The sequence below is a fragment of the Acanthisitta chloris genome, unplaced genomic scaffold (assembly GCF_000695815.1).
Source record: "Acanthisitta chloris isolate BGI_N310 unplaced genomic scaffold, ASM69581v1 scaffold33873, whole genome shotgun sequence".
Classification (NCBI taxonomy): Eukaryota; Metazoa; Chordata; class Aves; order Passeriformes; family Acanthisittidae; genus Acanthisitta; species Acanthisitta chloris.
This window is the reverse complement of record NW_008667117.1, coordinates 1-21,329: the sequence shown is the minus strand read 5'-3', so window position 1 is coordinate 21,329 and position 21,329 is coordinate 1. Positions and strand designations below refer to the sequence as shown.

The window sequence follows — 21,329 nt, the reverse complement described above, 5'->3', positions numbered from 1 at the left end:
GTCTCTGCGTGTGTGTCAGATGGGCTGGGTTATCAAAGCTGAGATTTGCAACATTAGTATCCTTGTTTATCTGATGCTACCCTTCTGGAATTATGAATATTGTGTGGTTTACACTGCAGACACATCATTGGCCTAGTTAAACTTTCACAACCAACTGTGACGGGTTTTGTAATTAGTTTAGAGAAACAAACTTCAGTCAGGGAGCAAAACTAGGCTTAAACAGATCACATCCTGCCTGGGACCAGCTCCAATGTGTGACACCTTCTGCTGGCTGCCATCTGGCACACTGCATGTGGGGAGCAGATGCTCTGGAGTCTCCCCTCTGCCACTACCCTTTCTGCAATTGTGTTGCAAAGGGATCAAGAAAAGGAATCAACCACAAAAGCAACTACATGAAGCATCAGCACATTGCTTATGGATCAGGAAAATGCTCTTGTATGACAGAATACCATATTGCTCTGGTTTCTCAGGAAAGCAGCATAGGTGTGTTAAGGTGGCGGCCAGAAAAAGCTTCTGTACTCTCCAGTAAGATAAAGCTAGAGTAGTTTGAGTGTTTAAGACGGGTGTTTAGATGCCAGTGCATCATTGTCCCTAGCACCCTACACTTGGCTGAGCAGCAGCTGCTCTGCCTCCAGAGAAAAGTGCTGGAGGCTGATGCTGCTGAACTCGGGACTACAGTCCAAGAGTCTGGGATCTAACTATCTGTTCTCAAATGCTGGCCACCTCTGTATATAATTTACTTGAGTGTTTTTGTAGCTGCTTCAAGAGGCATCACCTCCAAAACTACCGAAGTGAGCCACCATCTAAATGTTAACAGTTAAAACTGCTGTTGGAAGAAGCCCAAACTTGACCTCTTGCTCATCGAGAATTTCACTTGTGAGAATTGCAAAAACCAAGAATAATGTTAAAAAAAATAAGCAAACTCATAAACCTACTTGCATCCAGAAGAAGCTTTACAATTTCAAAGTTAGAATGTGAGACACTGTAATGCAGAGCTGTATTTCCATTTCCATCTGCCATATTGATGATGTGTCTGAGGACAGCAGGAGAAATCTCTTCAAAAGCAGTTATGTAGTCTCCAACCATTTCAGGGACAGCTGACTTCTGACTTGAGACACGAAACCACTCATGCTGGATGGTATTTAAACAAAACCTCTGCCAAAACCAAGACAGGAAAAATTTATATATGGGCAATCTATTTAAAGGATTTTCCATCCCACAAGTCACCAGTGCAGATCAAACCTTTTTTTAGTCCAATGTGGGAAGAAAGCATTCAGCTCACAAACAAGCTTGACCTCTGCTAAAGCCCTCTAAACACCAATTGTTTACTTCCTCTCACTTCACCTGATTTTCCGGAACGGTTCACCTGTGAGGCATGGAATTTTAGGATGAGATTACTCCCTGAACTAATGGGTATAAAATAGAGGTGAACAGAAAAGAACTGGAGTAACCATTTCCATCAAATACTTAAATAAGTTTATGAACTACTGATAAACACAATACTAAGAGCAGTGAAAATGCACATATCTCACTGTACTTAAAACAACAGCATGCTAAGTCAATTAGGCCCAGTCCCGAGGCACCAGTTATCAAATGTACAGAGTATATGAGAAATGGCTGGACAGCAGTTCTGCAGGAGAAGAGCTGGGCATTAGAGATGATTGCAAGCTGAACTCAAGCCAACAATATCACACTGTAATGAAAAAGACAAATACTGTCTTGGGGTGAATAAAGAGATTTATAGCTTGCACGGCACATGATGCTGCCCCTTCTCTCCGCCTAGTACTGTGAGGGCAACAGCTGGACTACTATGTCTGGTCTGATCACTGAATGACACAAAAGATTTGGTCCAAACAGTTTCAAAGGTAAGTAGCAAGAATGATAAGAAATCAAAGATATCTGACCTACGGGACAGACAAGAAGGACTGGAGATGCTCTGCTGAAATAACTGCTGGGGAAAGGAACCCTGTAACATTTTCACATGCAAGAGACTATCACAGTGAGAAAATAAAGAACCTGTTCTTCACCTGAAGGCTTGCTGGCTGTATTATTAAGAGATTTCAGCTGCAATGAGAAGATACAGGCTACACATTCAGGATAAACTTTCCCATTGGTATGAACAATGGGTGGAGGGGTAGAAGCCTCTTAGGACAGGTAACTTGTCTATTGGGAACGACACAGATAAAGCAGATCTTGCTGTGAGCCAAGGAGGCTTCTGCAATCACCAGGTCTGACTTTCTAACACAGTTTCTCTAACCTGGAAGGACCACTATATCCTCCTCATAAACCCTCACCTGCAGGGAGGCCAATGAATTCAGGGACAATTTTGCAGAGAAGACAGTCAGAAAGCTTATCTAGCCTCTAGGGAAAATACACCAGTAGCTCTAGAGGTGACCTGTGTCTGGTAAAGAGAGAATAATCTACACACATCAGTATCTGTACTACATAAACACATTTACAGAATATTCTACATCAGTACTACTATAATGAAAAGTGACGAGGTCCAACCATTTGAGTTAAGAGATGACATGTACTGTGAACATAAAGAGTTGAAACACAAAAGCGGTCATAAAGTGGCATTTTTTCTTTTTATTTTAGGCACTACTGAGTGCAAAATACCACTAAGAATTATTTTTAGTCACAGTATCACACACATTATTAAGTAAAGGCACACTTTTTTAATTCAAGTAAGCCGTCACATTCCAAAAGAAGCAGTATGCAGCTCTCTCCGATATAAACAGCAGGCGCAAGAGCTGAGTATGCTGGAATAGGTTGGGACAAGTTATACAGATCCTTAGCTGTACTGGTATTTAACCTGTTTAGACAAGACATCTTTATCAGCAGACAGACAGAGAACAAGAGCTAATTAGTCTGCAGTTTCCATCTACAAAGCACTACTTGTGCTGGAAAACACTTTTAGCACAAGAAACAAAAATGTAAATTAAAATTACACTTCCAAGGCAGAGATCATCAGCTGGTTATGCCATTTTTGACACTTTCAACTCAAATTGGGCCTAGAGCATTTGTTGTTTGAATGCCTAAACTACTCCTAAGGGCAGACAGGATTAAAAACTATCTGTCACAACTGTATTAAACAACCTTTCAAAACATTCTCTGGACCACAAACATCACAACTGTACACAGACAGTATTACTGTGTCATACAGACAACACTGTTGTCTTTAAGAAGTTTCTGATGCTCTACAGTAGTGCAGACTGGCACTGGATTGTTTCCTTTTACATCACCGTGCAACTGTAACAAATGCAAAATTCAATTTCATATCACTAAGCAGTTTTCTTTTGCTTTCAGACTGCCCTCACAAGGTAGCATAGGCAATTCCTATATGATGCATATAGGCAATTCCTTTATAAGGCAAATGCAATTTTATTTCTTGAGACTGAGTATTAACAATGAACCCTCCTTGCTCTCTGCAGCACTGATAAAGACCACCAGTGTGGTGAGACAAACAGCATCCCTGTGCTTAGGAGGCAGAGCACCTGCAGATTCAAAACAGACTCTGAGCTTTTGTCATAGGAAGTAACAGGCTCCTCTCCGTGCAGTCTCTTAATGCAAGGTCTGAGAGTTGCCCACAGAAGTGCAAAAGCAGCACTTATAAAAATAACATGGGAATGTACAGATGTGTTGAAACTGTGCTTTCATGCTACTATTTTTATGTGTGTGGTTTGGGAAGACAACACCCAAGCACGCAAAGCACAAGTACATTCTCTGGACAAAAGTCTCCTGATAGAGCTTGTGACTTGCAGGAAAGGTGAAATCCTCTTAGCCTAGCCACTGTGATGTTGGTCCTGCAAAACCAGAAGTTACCCCTCCCTGAAGTTTTTCTATTGCATCTCATAGAGAATTTTGCCCTGTATTGCTTACCACATCTTTGTTGGTTAATGCCTTGGGGTCATCAATATTGTTTCTCAGCAGGTGACAGGCAGAAAGCATCTTTTCACTTAGTTCGTATCTGAGGGAGACAGCACAATACATGGCACGTTTCAGTTTTACTCTTGACATTTCAGCACAGAAACATTTATCTATCTAAAAGTTCTCTGCAAATTAGTGTTTCCAGGCAGCCCATCTGCTGCTGGCATGCAGAAGCTGCTCTGGCAGCTCTCCTCTGCAGGGACTCCTTCCACGTTGTGTGGTGATGTATGCAGGAAGAGTGGTGGGAACGGAGCCTGGGCAGCACATCACTTTTGTGCTTTAGGACTTGGCAACCCTTCTAGTGGAAATTCTCACTTACTGCTGTATGATTGCAGAGCGTACATTACATGCTATGTGGTTTGATTAACAAGAGGAAATGCCAATAGTTGTGATGGAAATGGAATTAACTAGTGGAAAATACTACACGCGGTGCCTCCCTGCCAGTTCCTCTTCACTAGAACCAGCCTTTCTTATCCAAGTCACTCTGGAAATTTATTCTCTTTCTCCAGCCCTCTTTCATTTTTACCCTTTTGCCCCCTTTCCATCATAAATTTCAAAACTCAGGATAGGGCTGAAAATAAGAAGGTCCATGCCTGTGCCATATATGCCTGTGGCCAACCACCTCTGTCTACAACCTGCACAGAGGATAAGGGCAACTTTCCAGGAAAACTCTCCCAGAAAGTGGAGAAGCTAACCCACTCATGTGTAAGGTGGGCATTTTAACCCTGTTGGGCACAAGCCAGCTGCTAGTGCTTCAGAACAATGAAATGCTCCACTGTATCTACCAGTGGCCGTACTTGGTCCTGCGTGGCCATGTGCTCTGCCTCTTCCCCTCAAAAGGCATTGCCAGGACTGTCAGCTTACAAAGAACATACTCCTCAAGTACACGTGGACATCTAAGCTGTCCTGCTGCTCCTCTTCACAACCACCCCTTGCTAGTGTAAAAATAAATTAGAGATCTGTTTTAGAAACTGCCCATCTTTTTATGCCACCTGTAAAATAACAGGCTGTCCTACGGAACTGTATAAAGCAAGCTCAGGGCACTTCAAAACCCACAGCTCCAAGGCCTCCAAGCTCTTAATTATTAATTTCTGCATCTCTTTTATTTAGGAGTTGACAATTACAGATAGCTTGATGCTAACCTACATCTCCAGTGAAACATAACATTAATTTTGTTTTAGCTCTTTTGCTGTCATTATTCCACCTACATAATTTTCCAAGCTAACACACTTGAAAACAACTGGCAAACCCACTATCTATAAAATATCCCTTCCCTGTCTGTTTATACTTCCTCTTGCCATTTACTAATTAAGAACTCGTAAAAGCTCACCACACTACTGCTTTCCATATGCTGAAAAAGAAAAGCCTTGTCTGTCAAATGCTACCTTACAAATCCATTACCAGCAATTTGAAAAGTAACTTAAGACATGAAATGCTAAACAAGGGCATGACAACAGCCTTGAAAGTATATTGCAGTATATGAACTCATATGAAGCATATGATCTCAGGACTGAACAGTCTCCTTGCTGCTGTACCCCATCATTTTACTGAGCAGTACCAGCCACTGCTGAGATGCTGTGGAAGGTGCAAATGCCAGATACACTCCCAGCAGGCTCCTGATCTGGTGTGAAAGCTCAAGACTTGCTTACCGACTGTTTTACAGACCAGGTTGTTAACAAGGCATTGCCTGCTCCCAAGTGAGTGCCATTTGTGAGAGGCAGTGACCCACTCAGAAGCACTCTAGAGAGGACAAACAGCCTACCTCTCTCTGATTTCAACCTCCTCGGCCTCGCACTCTGAGGGGAGACTGTCCTTCTCCGCCCCCACGGCGCACACCTCTGCAGCATGGGGGGCAGGCTGCTCTGCCTCTGTGTGCCGGCCACAGGGGTACTCGTGGCTCTCACTCTCCTCCTCTGAATCCGAGGAGGAGCTCTCCTCGGAGCTGGAGTCGTCGCTGGACGTGGACTCATACCTACGAGAAGAATGGGCAGAGGTGTTTGCTCAGTGCCATTCAGCAGTGGTCAGTACCCACTTGCAATGGTGCAAGTGGAAAAATATCTTGCAGAGGCTTAGTGATCTTGTTTTCTACTCAGAGACCTCTTCTACTCACCGAACTCAATGCCACTGCTAACTGACACTGTCATTAGTTTGTACACAGTATGTAACGAAAGCACAACCTTTTTTAAACAGAAGTCTTAACACCCTGTCAGAACTTGCCTTACCCCCAAAATGAAATTACTTTCTTCAGAGTAAATTATGCTGTTGCCTTTCCCACGCAGATATAAGCAGGGAAGCTAGCAAACCTATGTAAAGACAACAGCCACAATTTTAACATATTTTCCTGTGACAAACCAAAACATTTTGATATTTTAGGTGAAATACAAGTGATGTGGACAACTATAATGCTGATTCTAATGAAATGTCTCATCTTGTCAACCTCAGCCATTGATGAATTAAGGTACTAAGACTATCCTTCTAATGTACAACAGTAACTTATGAGTTATAACATTCCTCCATTATAAATAATGATACTTTTAGCCAATATGTGTGAATTAAGTAACTGACATATTTAGGTGATATACTACACAAAGAATTTGTACTAAAGAAAAACTTACTTGAGGAAAGGACTAGAAAAAGCTATTTTAAAGTTCTTTGCAACATTCTGCAAGGGCCAGTAGTATTTTAAAAGAAGATAGTTCTCCATAGTGTTTTCTGTATTTGTATAGGAAGATTTCTGCAATTATCTAACACAAAGCCAGAAAAACAAATTCTTGGGCAATGCCATCTCTTGCTGTATTGTTTAATAGTACAATGTTGTGCCTGTTGGCTGCCTAAGATATATACAACTTTTCCTCACTAAAATATTGCCAGAGGAATGCCCCCATGGCTCTCTGAGTTTGTTTCATTTTCCTGTGTTAAACTGGGCAGCAATCTAATGTACAGGTACTTGAGACTGACGCCATATATGACTTGCATATGACACACAAGAAGATTAAGATGAGCTCAGCTGCTCGGTTCTTCCCTCTGATGCTTATACTCAGTAGATGCACCTGAGCCTGAAGGACAGGCCAAAGCTATGCATGCACTCCCAGATTCTTCCTTTCCTTCCCATCATGAAAAGTGCTACAATGACAGATGTTTTGGAGACAGGTCTCTTACCCGCCATTAATGCCAACAAACTGCAGGTTCTTCTTGGTGTTGCTCAAATCCTTCTTCCCATCCCTTTTCTTCATGATAGATTTGAGTGTGTTTTCATTACTAGGGCATACTGTTGAAAAGGGAGACAAAGCACACACATCAGTACAAACCTGTAGCCAGTTTTAGATGATTTTTCAAAACAAACAGCTATTTAATTTACCAACTGAAGCTGGGTTTTCTAATATTTTTATACATACGGTCATGGCATGAGATGCACGTTGGAAATACCGAACAGTTCCAGAATCAGCTCTGGAAACAAGTCTAGCCTAACTTTCCCATCTTCCAACATGCTGCTAATCTTTATGATGCTTCAGAAAACTTATAGAAAAGACAGGTCTTTCTTTTTTTTTTTCACTACTTGTGAAAGACTTCCAAAGGGTTACTCTGCTGTGTTAAGAAAATATTAATTGCTGGTGTCAGAGAGCAGCAGCTCATTGCCAGAATTAACACATTAAGTACAGACAGTGTATTTAACAATACAGACAGCATATTTAACAAGAAACTACTCAACAGGGTGGGGAGGTTGAATTGAGGCTTTTTGATTTTAGTATTCACTGAAACAACTCTTAAACCAACCTCTGAGCGTAAGACAGGTAAAAACACTCACACAAAAGTAAGTATATTAAAAAAAAATTAACCCTTTCTCTTTCAGTACATTTTTCTTATGAAGATACTAAATGGCATTTCATCGATATGACACAATCTGCCACTTCAAACCCTAACAACTATCTGCAGACACAGGGTCTTGCACTGTGACTTTCCCTGTAGCTGCATCTTTTCCTGCTTTTGCAATTTTGAGAATACTGAAAACCTTTTTTAACTGCATTTCATATTGACTCCACCAGCATAATGACAGGTGAATGTGAGTCAGGTATTACCATAGAGGCCTGAGGCAAGCTGGTCATCTGTCAGGTTAATTGGAGCGAGAGTTTTGTCCTGAGAAGAAAAAGACTTCCTTCCCCGAACAGCTTCCACCAGGGGAGTCTTCCTCTCCTCCTGAGCAGGCACAATGTCCTGCTCCAATTTCAGCGTTCGCAAATTTGAAGTTAACTGGGTGTTTGCAAGTTGGCCATGGGGGATGTACTCCAAAGTAGCACCTGCCAGAGAAGACAGTAGGCATCACAGAGGAGTCAGACCAAAATATTTCCATCAATACTGTGATCAACAGGGGGAAAACAAAAAAAACCCACACTGCAAAAAAAAGGGCAATACTTGTACTTTAAAATTCTGAGGACTTAATAGGAAAAGACTGTGATTGCTTTCAGAAAATGCAAGATATAACTATGAGTTTTTATTTCAATGAAAATGTGCAATACAAGCACAATACAGCTATAAAGATGTTGGCTTTCAAATGGATGAAAGGAATGGTCCTTCCTTCTCCTTCTCTTTCAGTATGTGCAGTGACCCCAGCTCCTGCCACCCCCGCTCAGGGTGGACTCACCGAGGTGCTCCTCGCTTAAATGCCTGAAGAGCACAGCATGTTCACAGGCTCTGCAGGTTCTTTCTGCAAGAGCAGTGACCTTTTTATTGTACTTGGTTTTTAAGGAATGTCATTTTCCACGAAAGCATAAAATTTTCAGGAAATTTTCCTTTTTGCCAACATTCCAACAATTCTGAAAGCTATATGCTTTACCCAGTTACTGAGACAATTGCAATAAACTCCCCCACACTCTATTTCTTTGTTTCTTTTTGTTTCTTTTTTTTTTTAGACAGAATTGTACTGAGCTAGTAGTTGTACTTAAATCAAATTCCAAATGTTTGGCTTCTACTTTTTTCCCCTCTCTGATTTGCTGGCATTCACTCATTCTTTCCCTTTGTGTATTGAAAAGGCAGTGCTAATTACGCACAGACTTTTACAGATTCCCCTGGAGTTTCTCCAGCTGTGCTATTACGACTGCTGTACAAAGCTGCACAAATGCTTTTGTTAGTAGGACATGCTGGGGTGTTTTTACACACATATTCAAGTGATCTTGTCAGCATTTAAGGAAAAAACCCGTAAAGTTTAACTTGCTTTGAATGCTATAATTTTTTTTTCATTCACTCTTTTCTTGCTTCAATCATGTCTGCCTTTGTATTTTTTGTCTTTGTATTTACCAAGAATTAAGCCACAGCCTCCTCATTCAAACAGATGAGTGGCACTGCACAGGATGCTAACATACTGTAGTAGTAAAGGAAATTCCAAATATTCATTTTTAGAAACACAGCTACATCTTTGACTAGCAAGCTGCTGCTGTTAGGCTGCCTTTCCGACTTCTTACTTTGCAGTAGTAATTTTTTTTTCCTCTAACAGGACATAATGAAGGTGGTTTTCCCAAACACTGTCACTTCCCAGCAGCTTCTTCCTCTTTGCTCCTGTTCCCACCCAAGTCTCTGAGTTCCCAACTGAGTCGTACCCTACATGCACTTCCAAGGTACCTTCTCCAGCAGTGAGACCTATTGCCCACTTACATCACTGGTTATAGCTTCTCCAGGCTATAGGAGGCTACAGGAGGAAGCTGTCTGTGGGGAAAGGAACACAGCAGGGTATAGACAGCCATGTCATTACAGGTACAGTCAGAAAGCTTCCTCTTAAAGAGTGAAGCGTGGAGCGGGAGGAGGTGGAGGTGGGTGTGTGGGTAGGCAGCAGTCATCCCAGGGTCCCCTGCAGAGGAGCAACCCTGCTAGAGACATACATGTCCGTGCACTTGGGACAAAATGGACACCCATGGAAAGTAAGAGGGAAGTCCTGCTCTTGCTCCCCCACATCTTCCCACTTTGCAGTGGTGACTGACTTTGCTCGTGTCTCTTCCTGACAGCAAGCATCATCCCTTATCCAACAGCCAGGAGAAGAGAGCTGCCAAGGTGATCGAGTGCCAAGCCAAACCCAGTGATTTTTAAACTCCCTTAGCTAAAAAACAAGGAAACTATCTCTCCCTTTGCTTGCTTGGAGCCATGACAGCTACAATTAAAGAGCACCAAACACAGCAACCACTTCCAGCTGCAGCTGGTGGAGGCTGCCTCAGCTGGTTTTACCAGGTCATCCCTTCTGCTCCAGCCTTTCTACAGAGAACACGGGAGGGAGCAGAGGAAAGCTGCTCTGAAGCATCGAGGATATGCAAAGCTTCCAAAGATGCCCACGTTTGCTGTCAGCAGAATTCTCCTTTTGTCCTCTGCCAGGCATTACAGTGTTTGCCAAAAAGCAGCTGAGACAACAGGTGGGCTTGTGTGTGGCAGAGGTAAGAGCAGCTGTCAGGTCTCTGTCAGGGCACGGGGCTCCAGCCTGATGTGAACCAACATCACCTTGGTGCACACTGTCATCCCCCAAACATCTGAGCCTGAATTTCCCCAGGTGTCTCCCTCCTGCCCTGGGACACACTGGGGAGGGAGCTGCAGGGTAGGACAGAGAGGAAGAAGGACAGTAGCAGACTTCCCTTCCAAGACTCACAGCCTCTCTACTAGCTAAACCTGCCACTAACACATCAAAATCCCAGTAGATTCCCTCTTCTGGTTCATCCCTCAGTGGCTAAGAAGCACCACACTGAGTTCAAGACACAGTGCATGATGTCCATGCTCTTGCAACAAAGAAGAAAAGGGGTCCTGCTCACCTGGGCCCTGGCACCTGACAAGAGGATGACATTGATGCTTGAAGGCAAGCAGACAACCAGTAAGTGTGCATTAGACAAAGTGGTCAGTGCACTCGTTCTCCCCGCAAAGCTGTTAGATGTCTACACTACAATAGATGCATCTATGGTAGAGTGTACCCAATAAATCAGGGAAAGACAGCTTTGGGTCCAACTCAGCATTAATGCTGCAAGCCCTTAATTAGCATTTAGCATAGCTCCCAAGCCTTCCCCTTTACAAGACAGACAACATGAAGACACTTGAGAGCAGCAACTGAGTCCAGTCAGTCAGAAAAATCAATGAAGAAGCTGTGTCATCCAACAATATGGTCAGTGACTTAACAGACTAATCTACTGCACAAACTAAAAAAGCCGAGTGAGCCGAGTTCCATCTTCCTCCAACAAGACTGCAGGGTCACTGTTGGGGCTGAAGATGCCACACACCACTCTAGTGCAAAAATGAAACCCTGGCTGAGGATCACCACCAGTGAACACAGACCTTAAAATAGACTCTTCCTCTCACCTCATACAGATCTCAAGTATGGCTGAGCAGAATCCTTCTCCTGGTCAAAATGCACAATCCTGACAGCAAATCAGCCAACTTAGCCTGGAACTGCCTCCAGATGGAGTCTCTCAGGCAGATTTGCTCTGCTGATCTTCCTTAGTTTACTGTTGTGGGCAAATACTGCGAACTTGACTTAAGTTTCTAAGTATTGATATAGCATAGCTAACCAGAGCATGGAGTTGCCAAAAAGTTGTAAATGTATTTTGCAACACATTGGGCGATCTTGGAAAAGTTCAGGGGTAATTTAGAGGCAGCAATATGGCGTGGCAAAACAAAAAACTTACAGATTTCAACTATTCATAAACACTTATGGAGAAAGCTGCTCTCACCGGTTTCAGAGGGAAAGTGACTGAAGCATCTTCAGTGGTTTAGCTCCAGCGGTTTGAGGGAACAACAGCACCTGTTTTAAATTTTTTAGAAGGAACCTCCTCTCATAAATCACTTGTGTTTCTTTTTGAAATTTTAAGCTACGGTGACAGCAAAACTACTATAGACCAGCAGGAGACTACCCATGCCATTTCTGGCACCTATAAAATCTGTTTATCGTTATTAAGATGCAATTTCCCTTCCTAATGGCAAACTTTCCCTCCCATTTATGACAACACAAGTAGTCATGTTGTAAGCTGGTTCAGAGAACTCACTGGAGTCTCCTGAATTTGCAATGAACTCATGGTAACAGAAGTCTGGCCTTTACCTCCTTTTGAAAATTTCTGTTTAGCCTGATGGAAGCAAACCTAAATATTACTATAAAAATGATTTAGCTTGATGATACTTTTATACTCCTGGAAATCAAGAGAAGGGCAAACGAGGCCACGGGGATTAAATACCATCAGGGTGAGAACCTAGCTCTCTGCCTGGCACATCACAGGCTTCCAGCTAAAAAAAGGCCATGAGCTTACCGCCTATGTGGTAGCTGCACGGAGATTTTATTTTTAACCTGTTGATTAGTGCAAACATTTATTTGCACAGTGTTTATAATGACCAATGATACAAGTTACACATTCTCCATTAAAGACAGTACATAAATATTGTCTGGAACATATATAGCAAGGAAATACCTCTCTTTCACACTGCATGATTTCTTCATGGTAGCAATGAGCTCCTTATGAAATGACTGTAACTGAACAACATAAAGTCTCCTCCTGTGGTTTTAAATCTAATTAAGTTGCTTTATGCTAAATTATTTTTTCATATAAATAATTTTAATCCACTTTCCATTTGGTTTACACATCAGAACTAGTGAAGAAAAAAACCCTCATTCTCCCAATGTAAATAAAAAGGCACTGATGAGCCTGAACATAGTAACCCATCCAACTGATAAACGTGTTAGTTAGAAGACTAGAGTGTAATCTCATTTTTGAGCCATTCCAGGTTAGAAGTCCGTGAATTTAAAATTTCAGGAAAAAAAATTACAAACATAGGCTTTTTATCCAATAAATCAACAGAAGGCAGATTCTCTTGGGGCCTAGGCATAGGTAAATGATGAACTACCATTTGGCTCCAGGCAAAACACTCCTCCTAACAGGATGAGACTTCCTTTAAGATGACTGCAAAAATAATCTCATTTTCACTCTCACTTTAACCATTTTCTTTGCATTGAGAAGATGATTTCCATTCTCAGATTAGATTGTGAATCCAGTTTGTTGAAACTGGAAGTTAAAACCAATTCCTTTAATTGAACAAGATTGACCACAAAAAATCACACATCTGTAAAGCAGCTAATCATCTTATTTATTAAATACTCTCTTTTCCAAAACAACTGTGTGTGAAGCTCAGTGAAAGCCATCTTTAATTTCCCTGATGAGTGAATCAAAGTATTTTATGATGCTGGGCACAGCAGGAAGGTCATCTCAGAGTACTTCTTTCTTTCTCATTCATGAGGATTTGATCTTCTCAGCTGATGCTTTATTGTTGCTGAAATATGACAACAATTCCTTGGAAAAATGGGAGTCTCCTTCATTAAATATTCATAGATGTGCCTGTTACCATGGGAGTTGAACTCCAAACAAAGCTCAGTGCCTGAACATCATGTCCCTGTGCTACAGCACAGGGAGAAAACTGGAGTTTTATCTAACAAACAGCCTAGCAGGCTGCAGCCACTCTCTAAGCAGCAATAAATCTGAAGGGAAAAATAATTTATACTGTGGCAAATTATTCTCTTTTTGAATTAAAGGCGAAATCAGGAGATAGAGCAGTTTTCAGATTCAAACACTCCACATAGTGCTGCCACAGAATGAAAACAGCAAATATTGTAATGATAATACTGGCAATAGAAACAAGCTTGTGTTACCATGTGACCAGGGAAGATATGTCAAACCTCTTTAAAGAGGTTTATGGAGTTTAATTTGAATAATGTCTCTATAGGATAATTAGTGACCATGTCTCATGCTTCTATTCTGATATAACTGTATGAATATTTAAAACAGAAAAAGCCCTGCTAAACACCTTGGCTCCTAATATATAGGTTGCAACCATTTTTGAATAATGTAGGCATTTGAGCTTTCCATGTTGTCATAACTAGCAGGTCAACAGATACCACCTGTCATGAAAAATGCAGAGGAGGCACTGTATTCTCTGAAATGCCAGCCGAACACATGTAAATAAATAGTCTCATCTGACACACAGCTGCGACCATCTGCATGGCTGTTTCGCATCATGCACTACCTTCCAGGGGATATCAAAACACTTCACATATGCCAGTCACCCTCTCCCCAGCAGAAGGGACCCTGTTTGTTATGCAAACAAGCACATCTGTACAAAAACTGAACCTGACGACTAAGGCATTGCATCTGTGGCAGAGCTGAAGCTGAGGGCTTCCTTCACTTGCCAAGACACAGGCAACCAGTGCGATTTGTAGCGGCCCGCAGCTTTACACAGGGTAGACTGACATGCCTGTTCCAGATCAGCACCAGCTTCTGAGCCTCAGGCTATCTCCAAGTCTTCATCTGCAATAGTGTGGTACACGCTGCCAAGAGAGGGGGCTACCAACCCTTCAAGGTACAGAGTCTTTGAGAGAAACAGGTGTCAGACAGAAGAGCTGTAAAGGGAGAACAGCTTTCTCCAATTTCCTGCATTACAAATGCAGAGAGAGACAACCATAGCCACAACACCTCATTAGTCCTACACACCAGTTTTGGACTAGCAGGGGGGCTCAGACCACCATAATTCCTTTTGGTCTTTCTATTGTCCCTTAGCCTGCCTCCTCAGCTCTGGTTGAAAGTTAAGAGTTTAAAGCCTTGGAAGATCTTTCCACCAGAAGGCACATCAGGTTTTCCTAACTCCTGAGACTTTCTGGCATCACTTGCTTCCCCCTTCCTTTCACTCTCTCAAATCTTAATTCAAGATTCAAGTTGACTCCTTCCTCATGATGGTTAGTTAGTGTAATGACTCCACAGGGGTGCTCACGCAGGATTGCTCTAAAAAGCAACCACAATACTGATACTCCAAAGGTTACTGAGGCAAAATAACCATGCATTTTCAGGTGAAATATAATCAGGTGGTTTTTCAGGGCAATGGTAAATCAGTTGTTTTTAACTACCATCCTTGAAAACTCCTTGCCAGTGGAATACATCTATCTACAAGACTTGTGAAAAGTCCATGTAACTAAAACCCCTACAAGTGACATTAGGCGTCCAGTATTATGCAAAACACATCACACATGCACTCAAACGTAACATTCTGAAAGTTCTTTAAAAATCTGTGCAACAAACAGAAATGCTGAATGCGCTTGCCTCCCTTAGCCCTCCTGTATACTGTCTGGTCTAAGAATACGGGTCAGTTAGCATCTAGGTTTCTGACCCACATCCATATCATCCAGCTGGACACACACACACAGGCTGCCAATGCCAGCTAACGTGACTTTGCAGAGTGGAAATCATCTTGTCTGGCCAGCGGGTTTGATTTCCCTGAGGTCACCAGGGCTTCTGAAAGACACTGCACATGTAAATAGAAATTGCCTAGTTACAGAAGTGAAGGTGATTATTTTGCAACAAGTAAAACACTAATTGCTAATAGACCTGGTTCAGAGATCATCTCAGGGGTGCCTAGAGATGAAAACTGCCAGCCTGCATCCTGCTCAGCAGGCTCCAGCTTTCCTGCCTGGATCTCCATCCTCTGCCACAAGCTGTGTCGGGGAGGTGAGAGATGGCAGAGATCCCTGCAGCACACCCGGTCTCCCCAGCACTAACAGGGAGAAAAATCTGTGAAGCTGAGAATTTGACTGATGAGCACATCAGAAGCAGCATGGACCACTGACCTATTAACATGGTAAGCTGGTCCCCAAATCACATGCTCCAAAACCAGGTCAGGTATTTTTGCCCTGAAAGGAACTGGTCTATAAGACATGCTGCCTAAAGACACTGTTTGAATAAAACATTAAAGACGATGCTACTGATGCTAATTGGAAACCAGACACTTCTGCCTCTATTTTCAGCCTGTCTTTCTAAGAAATGAGACTTGTGAGGTCACACTTCTCTCAATAACTTAAACTCGATTGCTTATTTTAACCAAACCAGAATACTGACCACTCTGGAGGACTTTTGTGTTTATACAAGCTTTACTGATATCACTCTGAGACTCCAGGCCTGTAGAAAGGGGCATGAGCTGAGTTCACACATGAGACACCTGAAAAACTATATCCAAGAGACCTAAATGTGAGCCAAGAGTTATTGAGAGTTCACAAGCTATCATGAGATACTGATGCACGGGAAAAAAAAGGGTTTATTAGTCCCAGGGTTTACAGAATTATTTAAGTTAGTGCTTTGTTCAGCAAAAATCCTTCTACAGAATAATATAACACATTATCTATAAAGCCACAGGAAGGGGCAGCAGGACCAGCAGGTAAATGTAGTAAAGACAATATCTTCAAAATTAATACAAAGAGATGGGGGTAACATTTCAGGCTGAAAGATCTCCTTTCCACTCCAATTCTCCATGGAGCTAAACTGGTATAGCCCAGAGCCTGGTTTATGTACACAGTCCCGGCATGTTGTTCTCACCAGGGTCTAAAAATAAAGAAATTTTACATTCAACATCCACAGCTAAAGATAATGACATTACAAGTTAAAATAAAACTATTCCAGAATAAATTTATCAAGAATGTGAAATTTGAATCTGAGTAAGAACAGTTTTATAAATATATGATCCATTGCTCCACCTGTGTCTAAATACTTTCAAGTCTCTAGACCACGCATCTGATACTGTGCAGTAAAAGCTGGGAAAGGAATTGAGGATTTACAGCTAGTAATAATTTTGGTTCACTGTTTTTACGGACACTTCTGGCATCTGCTAGATACCCTTACTACTATTATAGTATCACTACTTGTAAGAAGACCAAAATATAAAGTGCATTTCAGAAAGATAATAACATTGCATATACAGTATCATATTGCATGTATGCAGACAGGATATGATACGTTTTCTTTACCACTACATAAATGTTGCTTATTGCTTCATTATGGGACACTAAACCTTTTACTTCAGCTCATTTAATGGATGGTTCGACTTAGCACAGGAACATTGAAAAGAATTGGATTTACCAGGATGCATTTTAACAAAAATAGGTAAATTTTAAGACAGTGAATAAGCTGCAAGAGCTTTATATAGCAGTGGATTAACCAATAATGTTGTGCTGACATCAAATGGTATTTACTTGAGGTGTTTTTCCCAGTTCTCCACAGTACAGACAAATTCACACCAGTTTTTCCCATTTCCTTAACCTCTTATTTCAGTCACTGTATGGCAGGACCAAGAAGACAGTATCTAACAGCAACTGCTAGGCTTTACATATTGGTTTCCAGTAAGCCACCATCTATAAATTGAATAGTAATGTGGTTGGATTCACCAGTAAGGTATTAGAAAAAAACGGCTAAGTTTTAAACTAGACTATCAGACACATTAAAAAAAATTAAAAAAGTAATCAACTTTACCCCAGGGCATAAAGAAATCCCTCAAAGTAATTGTCTGTGCTTTAAAATTAATAAATAAAAGGCAAGGAGTATTTAAATCTCAATTCTTGCCTTTCTTGAGCGTCACCAAAATCTCCAGCAGTAATTATGTCTTTCAAACACGAGGCTGTAATTAGGGATTACAACAAACAGTTACTGGAGCAGAGAAGACACAAGATGTGGTTTCTGTGAAGCGCTTTGGAGTTGCCTATTATAAAGCAATCAGCCCTGCTGGAATGGGGAAAGCACCCTACAGCTCTGTCTGAGCAACACAAGGAACAAAAGCAATGAAAGAAACACTACAAAATCCAGGGAAACGTTTCTGGAAACAAGTCAGTTTGACACAGACACTGATGTGACTTTCAACTCTGTCAAATCTTACACTGTAGTTTTAAAATGCTGCATGCCAAGTTTAAAGGAAGGACAAAATTCCGAACCCAGAGGTTTGACTAACCTCACACACTCCTGAAGTTATAAAAAGGAGTCAACACCTCACACAGTGGTTTAAACCTTTCATATTCTTAGACACCTCTCTTGCATGGTCAGAGCCATCATCAGGACCTTCAGAGTCTGCTGGATCAGGAGAGATCAAACCACCTCTGGTTTTTCAGCTGCTGGAATCGGCTGGACCGAATGCCCAGTGGGCACATTCAGCAACTGTGTTATGCTCTGCATTTCCTTAGGGAGGATTACACAGTGGCTTCCAGACTAAGTGAGAGCCTTGCAGGCAACTGACCTGCAGCTATGAGAAGCAGTGGACCAAATATGTGCCTGGACACTTACCTGATGTGGTGCTTCTCTCCATGCACTGCTTTTGAAGGTCCAGGCTCCGCAGCTCCTCTGTGCTGGCATATTTCATGACAGAGTTGATGGAAGTGAGGGTGCTGATGAGCTGTGAATTGAGAGATCCAATCTGGGAGTGGGGCTCCCCAAAGGCTTCTGCCAATTCACTGTAATTTTCCGCAAGCAGCATCTGCTGTTCCTGCAGCAGCTTCTGCACACGTTCAATGTAGTGATCCAAGCCCGTCCTCAGCTCAGGCGGAGGCAGAGAGCTTTCCAACTGACCACTGACTGGCTCACACACAGACTCTCCACCAACACCAATGCTCCTGGTGCCAGTTGGCACAACCAGCAATGGAGGGGGTCCACAGGCAATGCTCCTCATTTTCAGACCAACCAGGTAGTTCTCATGAACGTTTATCTGTCCAGTACCGCAGTCTTTGGTTTTTATTGTAGAGGGCTTTTCAAAGCCAGGGTGGCTAGAGAGCACAGTGCCTACTCCAACCGAACGCGTTTTAGCAGACGCGTGTATGTCCTTCACCCGGCCATCCCCTACTGCCACACTCCGTGTCTCCGCATTGTCCGTGCTGGTCTGTTTATCGCAGCTGCTCAGAGTGGTGTTAGTACTGCAGTCTGCCAGAAAGGCCACCTCTGTGCTGGTGCACTGGCTCACCATCTCCAAAGTGGTGCTGGTTTGCTGGCTAGCCGTGGAAGGCACAGCCATCACCATCGCCTCTGCCCTGGGCACAGCTTCTGTGGCCGTTTCACGGGACACATGCTCCTTGGGGGTGCAAACCACCACATCCACCGAGCAGTCCCCAGAGCCCACAGACCTCACTGCTCCAACCACTTGCGCCATCTGGCGAGGGTTCCGCACGACTGCCGGCTCCTCTGTGTTGACACCTGTCTCACAGATGCTTGTCTCTGTGCCCACTGCCTTATCATGCAGCTCCACGGACCTCCCCGTACCCTGATCTTGCACCTCTGCCCTCTCCCTCACCAGCCATTGGCTCATCAGCAGCTCAGGGCCCACAGCCGTGCTCCGTACGGCAGGTCTGCAGGAGGTGCCGATGCTGCTCGTCTGCAGGTGGTTTCCCACTGATGAATCTGCAACGTCCACGTGGTCTCCCACCATTTGGTCTCTCGTTTGTATGACAGCCTCCACTATCCTGCTGATGACATGGGGCTGAGCCATCATGGCTTTATCCACCTTTTTTCTAGACCCAGCTGCCTGCAGCTCCTGTTTTAATTTGGTCATTTCCCTGTCGTGAGTGGTTTCCTTTAACTGAACCTCCAGTCTGTAAATCTTTTCCTTAAGAGCTTCGATGGTCTGCTGTTGAAGCTCTATCTCTTTCTCAACCTCTGTAGACAAACCAAGCATGGCCTCTGTCACCCCAACCCCGCACTCCCTCATTTCTTTCTCTGTTCCCACAGCTACATCCTTGTGTTGCCTTGTAGATCTGTTGTATATAACCACATCATTCATGTTCTCATCAGCACCCACAGCAACAGATCGTGCTTCTTTTGTCAGGTTTTCTCTGTTCACCCGAAGGTTTGCTGGATTTTCATAGTTGCTATCCTGGATTTTTTTCTCCAATGCTTGCATCTCAGCAGTCAGTTGCCTGAACTCCTCTATCCTCTGAGAGCTCTGTTCCACACTCTCTGTCTCTTCCTCACAATCTATATACAGTTCTCCACCTCTTCTCACCTGAGACATGTGTTCCCACTGCTCTGCGTTTCCCGCACTGTAGGATCGCTTTCTGAAACCATACGTATCATTTTGAGTGGCTTTCCTGTGGTTTTTGAGTTCAGCCATCATGTGCCTCTTCTCTTCCTGCAACACTGAAATTTTGACCTGCAGCACAGGAATAGTCTTGACTTGCTCCTCGAGCTCCTTGAGACGCTTGAGGGCACCAGCCATTTGCTCCCTGATGTGCTGCAGATGCACTGGGCTAACGTTGGTGACTGGCGTGGATATTCCTGAGCTCATGGGGCTGTGACGAATCGAACTGCCCAAGGAGGAGCTGAAACAGGCACTGTAGTCACTGTTTCCCTGATACCCATTTTGCAGCTGCTGAGACATGTGACCGTACCCACTAGATCCCACAAAAGAGGGGAGGGAGCTTGTGGAGCCCATGCCTCCAAAGCTGGAAAGCCGGGGCCTACGGACATCTCCAGGTGTGACCTGCATCATCCTCTCCTGCTCCAGTCGCCTCCGAGTTTCCATGAGGGTTTTTGTTACAAGGAGGTTGTGCCGAGGAGGCTGCGGGGAGGGAGGAGGAAGCTGTTTATTCTCAGGGACGGTTAAGTAGGCAGGAGATGCTTCAAAGGAAACTGAGGGTCTTGCAGGGATGGATGAGGTTACTTGAGTCTTCGCTGCCAAAGAAGACTGCTTGTTCTCATCACTGTTTGAAGAAGAGAGAGACTCTGTGGAGGTCCAGCCACTGCACTGGCCACCAGAGTTCTTTGTACCTGCCGAGGCTGGTACAGCTTTCCTCCTCTTTCGGATATTTAGTTTCTTAATGGTATTCCCCTTTTGTATATCATCCACGTACTTCAGAAAATCTAAGTCTAGCTGGTAGCCATAAGGTGTTTCCACAAAATAGGGGTCTTTCCGTTCTTTTTCATCTTCTCCATTTATAATAGCTTCCTCTTTTTCTGAAAAAGAAGAAACTAAAATCAGCATTGGAAAAGCAGCTGTATCTCAGTAAACACACAAGCACAGAAAGATGGGTGCTCACAGCATGCCGGAGGCAGAAACTGCTGCTGCAGCTCAGCAATCAGACCAGCTTTCTGCTGACTGACCCTCAACACTAAGTCCCGATTAAGTTTTAAAAGTTAATCAGTGGGTTTTCAAATGCTGAGAAGCACATACCCACATAAATGTGTACACATGTGTACGCACAGAGAGCCTCTGCTAACGAAGGGGCACAGCCAGCAGCTCAAAGCTGTCCTTGCCCAAATCCTTCCCGTACCACACCAGGCTTTCACACAAACTACAGAATCACGTAAAGACCACAGGATTACAACGTACCACACGAATCACCTGGAGAAAACTTCTCTAGAGGGTGCCTTGGAGCAGGCAATGGGAACTCTGACCCTGCTCCTTACGTAACACCGGTTGTCATTAGACTTTACACAGCTCTGCAGCTGTTTTACGGCACTGGGAAGTCCTGCCCCAAGAGCAGCGACACCAGTTTGCTCTCACCTCAGCTCATATTACTTCCGCCGGTGCCTGTTTCTTTCATTTCAAACCGCAGGAAGACCCCACCACCAGGACAGGCAGGAGGGGCCCCCGGCGAGGGCGGGTGC

The 21,329-nt window shown here is 43.3% G+C and overlaps 1 protein-coding gene across 1 annotated transcript in view; it reads right to left on the bottom strand.

The window, feature by feature from the left end:
* The window catches only part of KANK1 (KN motif and ankyrin repeat domains 1), a 26,967-nt gene extending 6,285 nt beyond the window's left edge, over positions 1-20,682 (bottom strand). Inside the window, exons 1-6 of the mRNA XM_009072392.1 lie at positions 18,021-20,682; positions 8,007-8,225; positions 7,090-7,198; positions 5,693-5,902; positions 3,883-3,970; positions 936-1,155 (exon numbers count right to left, since the gene is read on the bottom strand). Coding sequence (XP_009070640.1) covers positions 936-1,155; positions 3,883-3,970; positions 5,693-5,902; positions 7,090-7,198; positions 8,007-8,225; positions 18,021-20,244 — 3,070 coding nt within the window. The 5' untranslated portion in view covers positions 20,245-20,682. The remainder of the gene's footprint in view (positions 1-935; positions 1,156-3,882; positions 3,971-5,692; positions 5,903-7,089; positions 7,199-8,006; positions 8,226-18,020) is intronic.
* Positions 20,683-21,329: the final 647 nt, after the last annotated feature.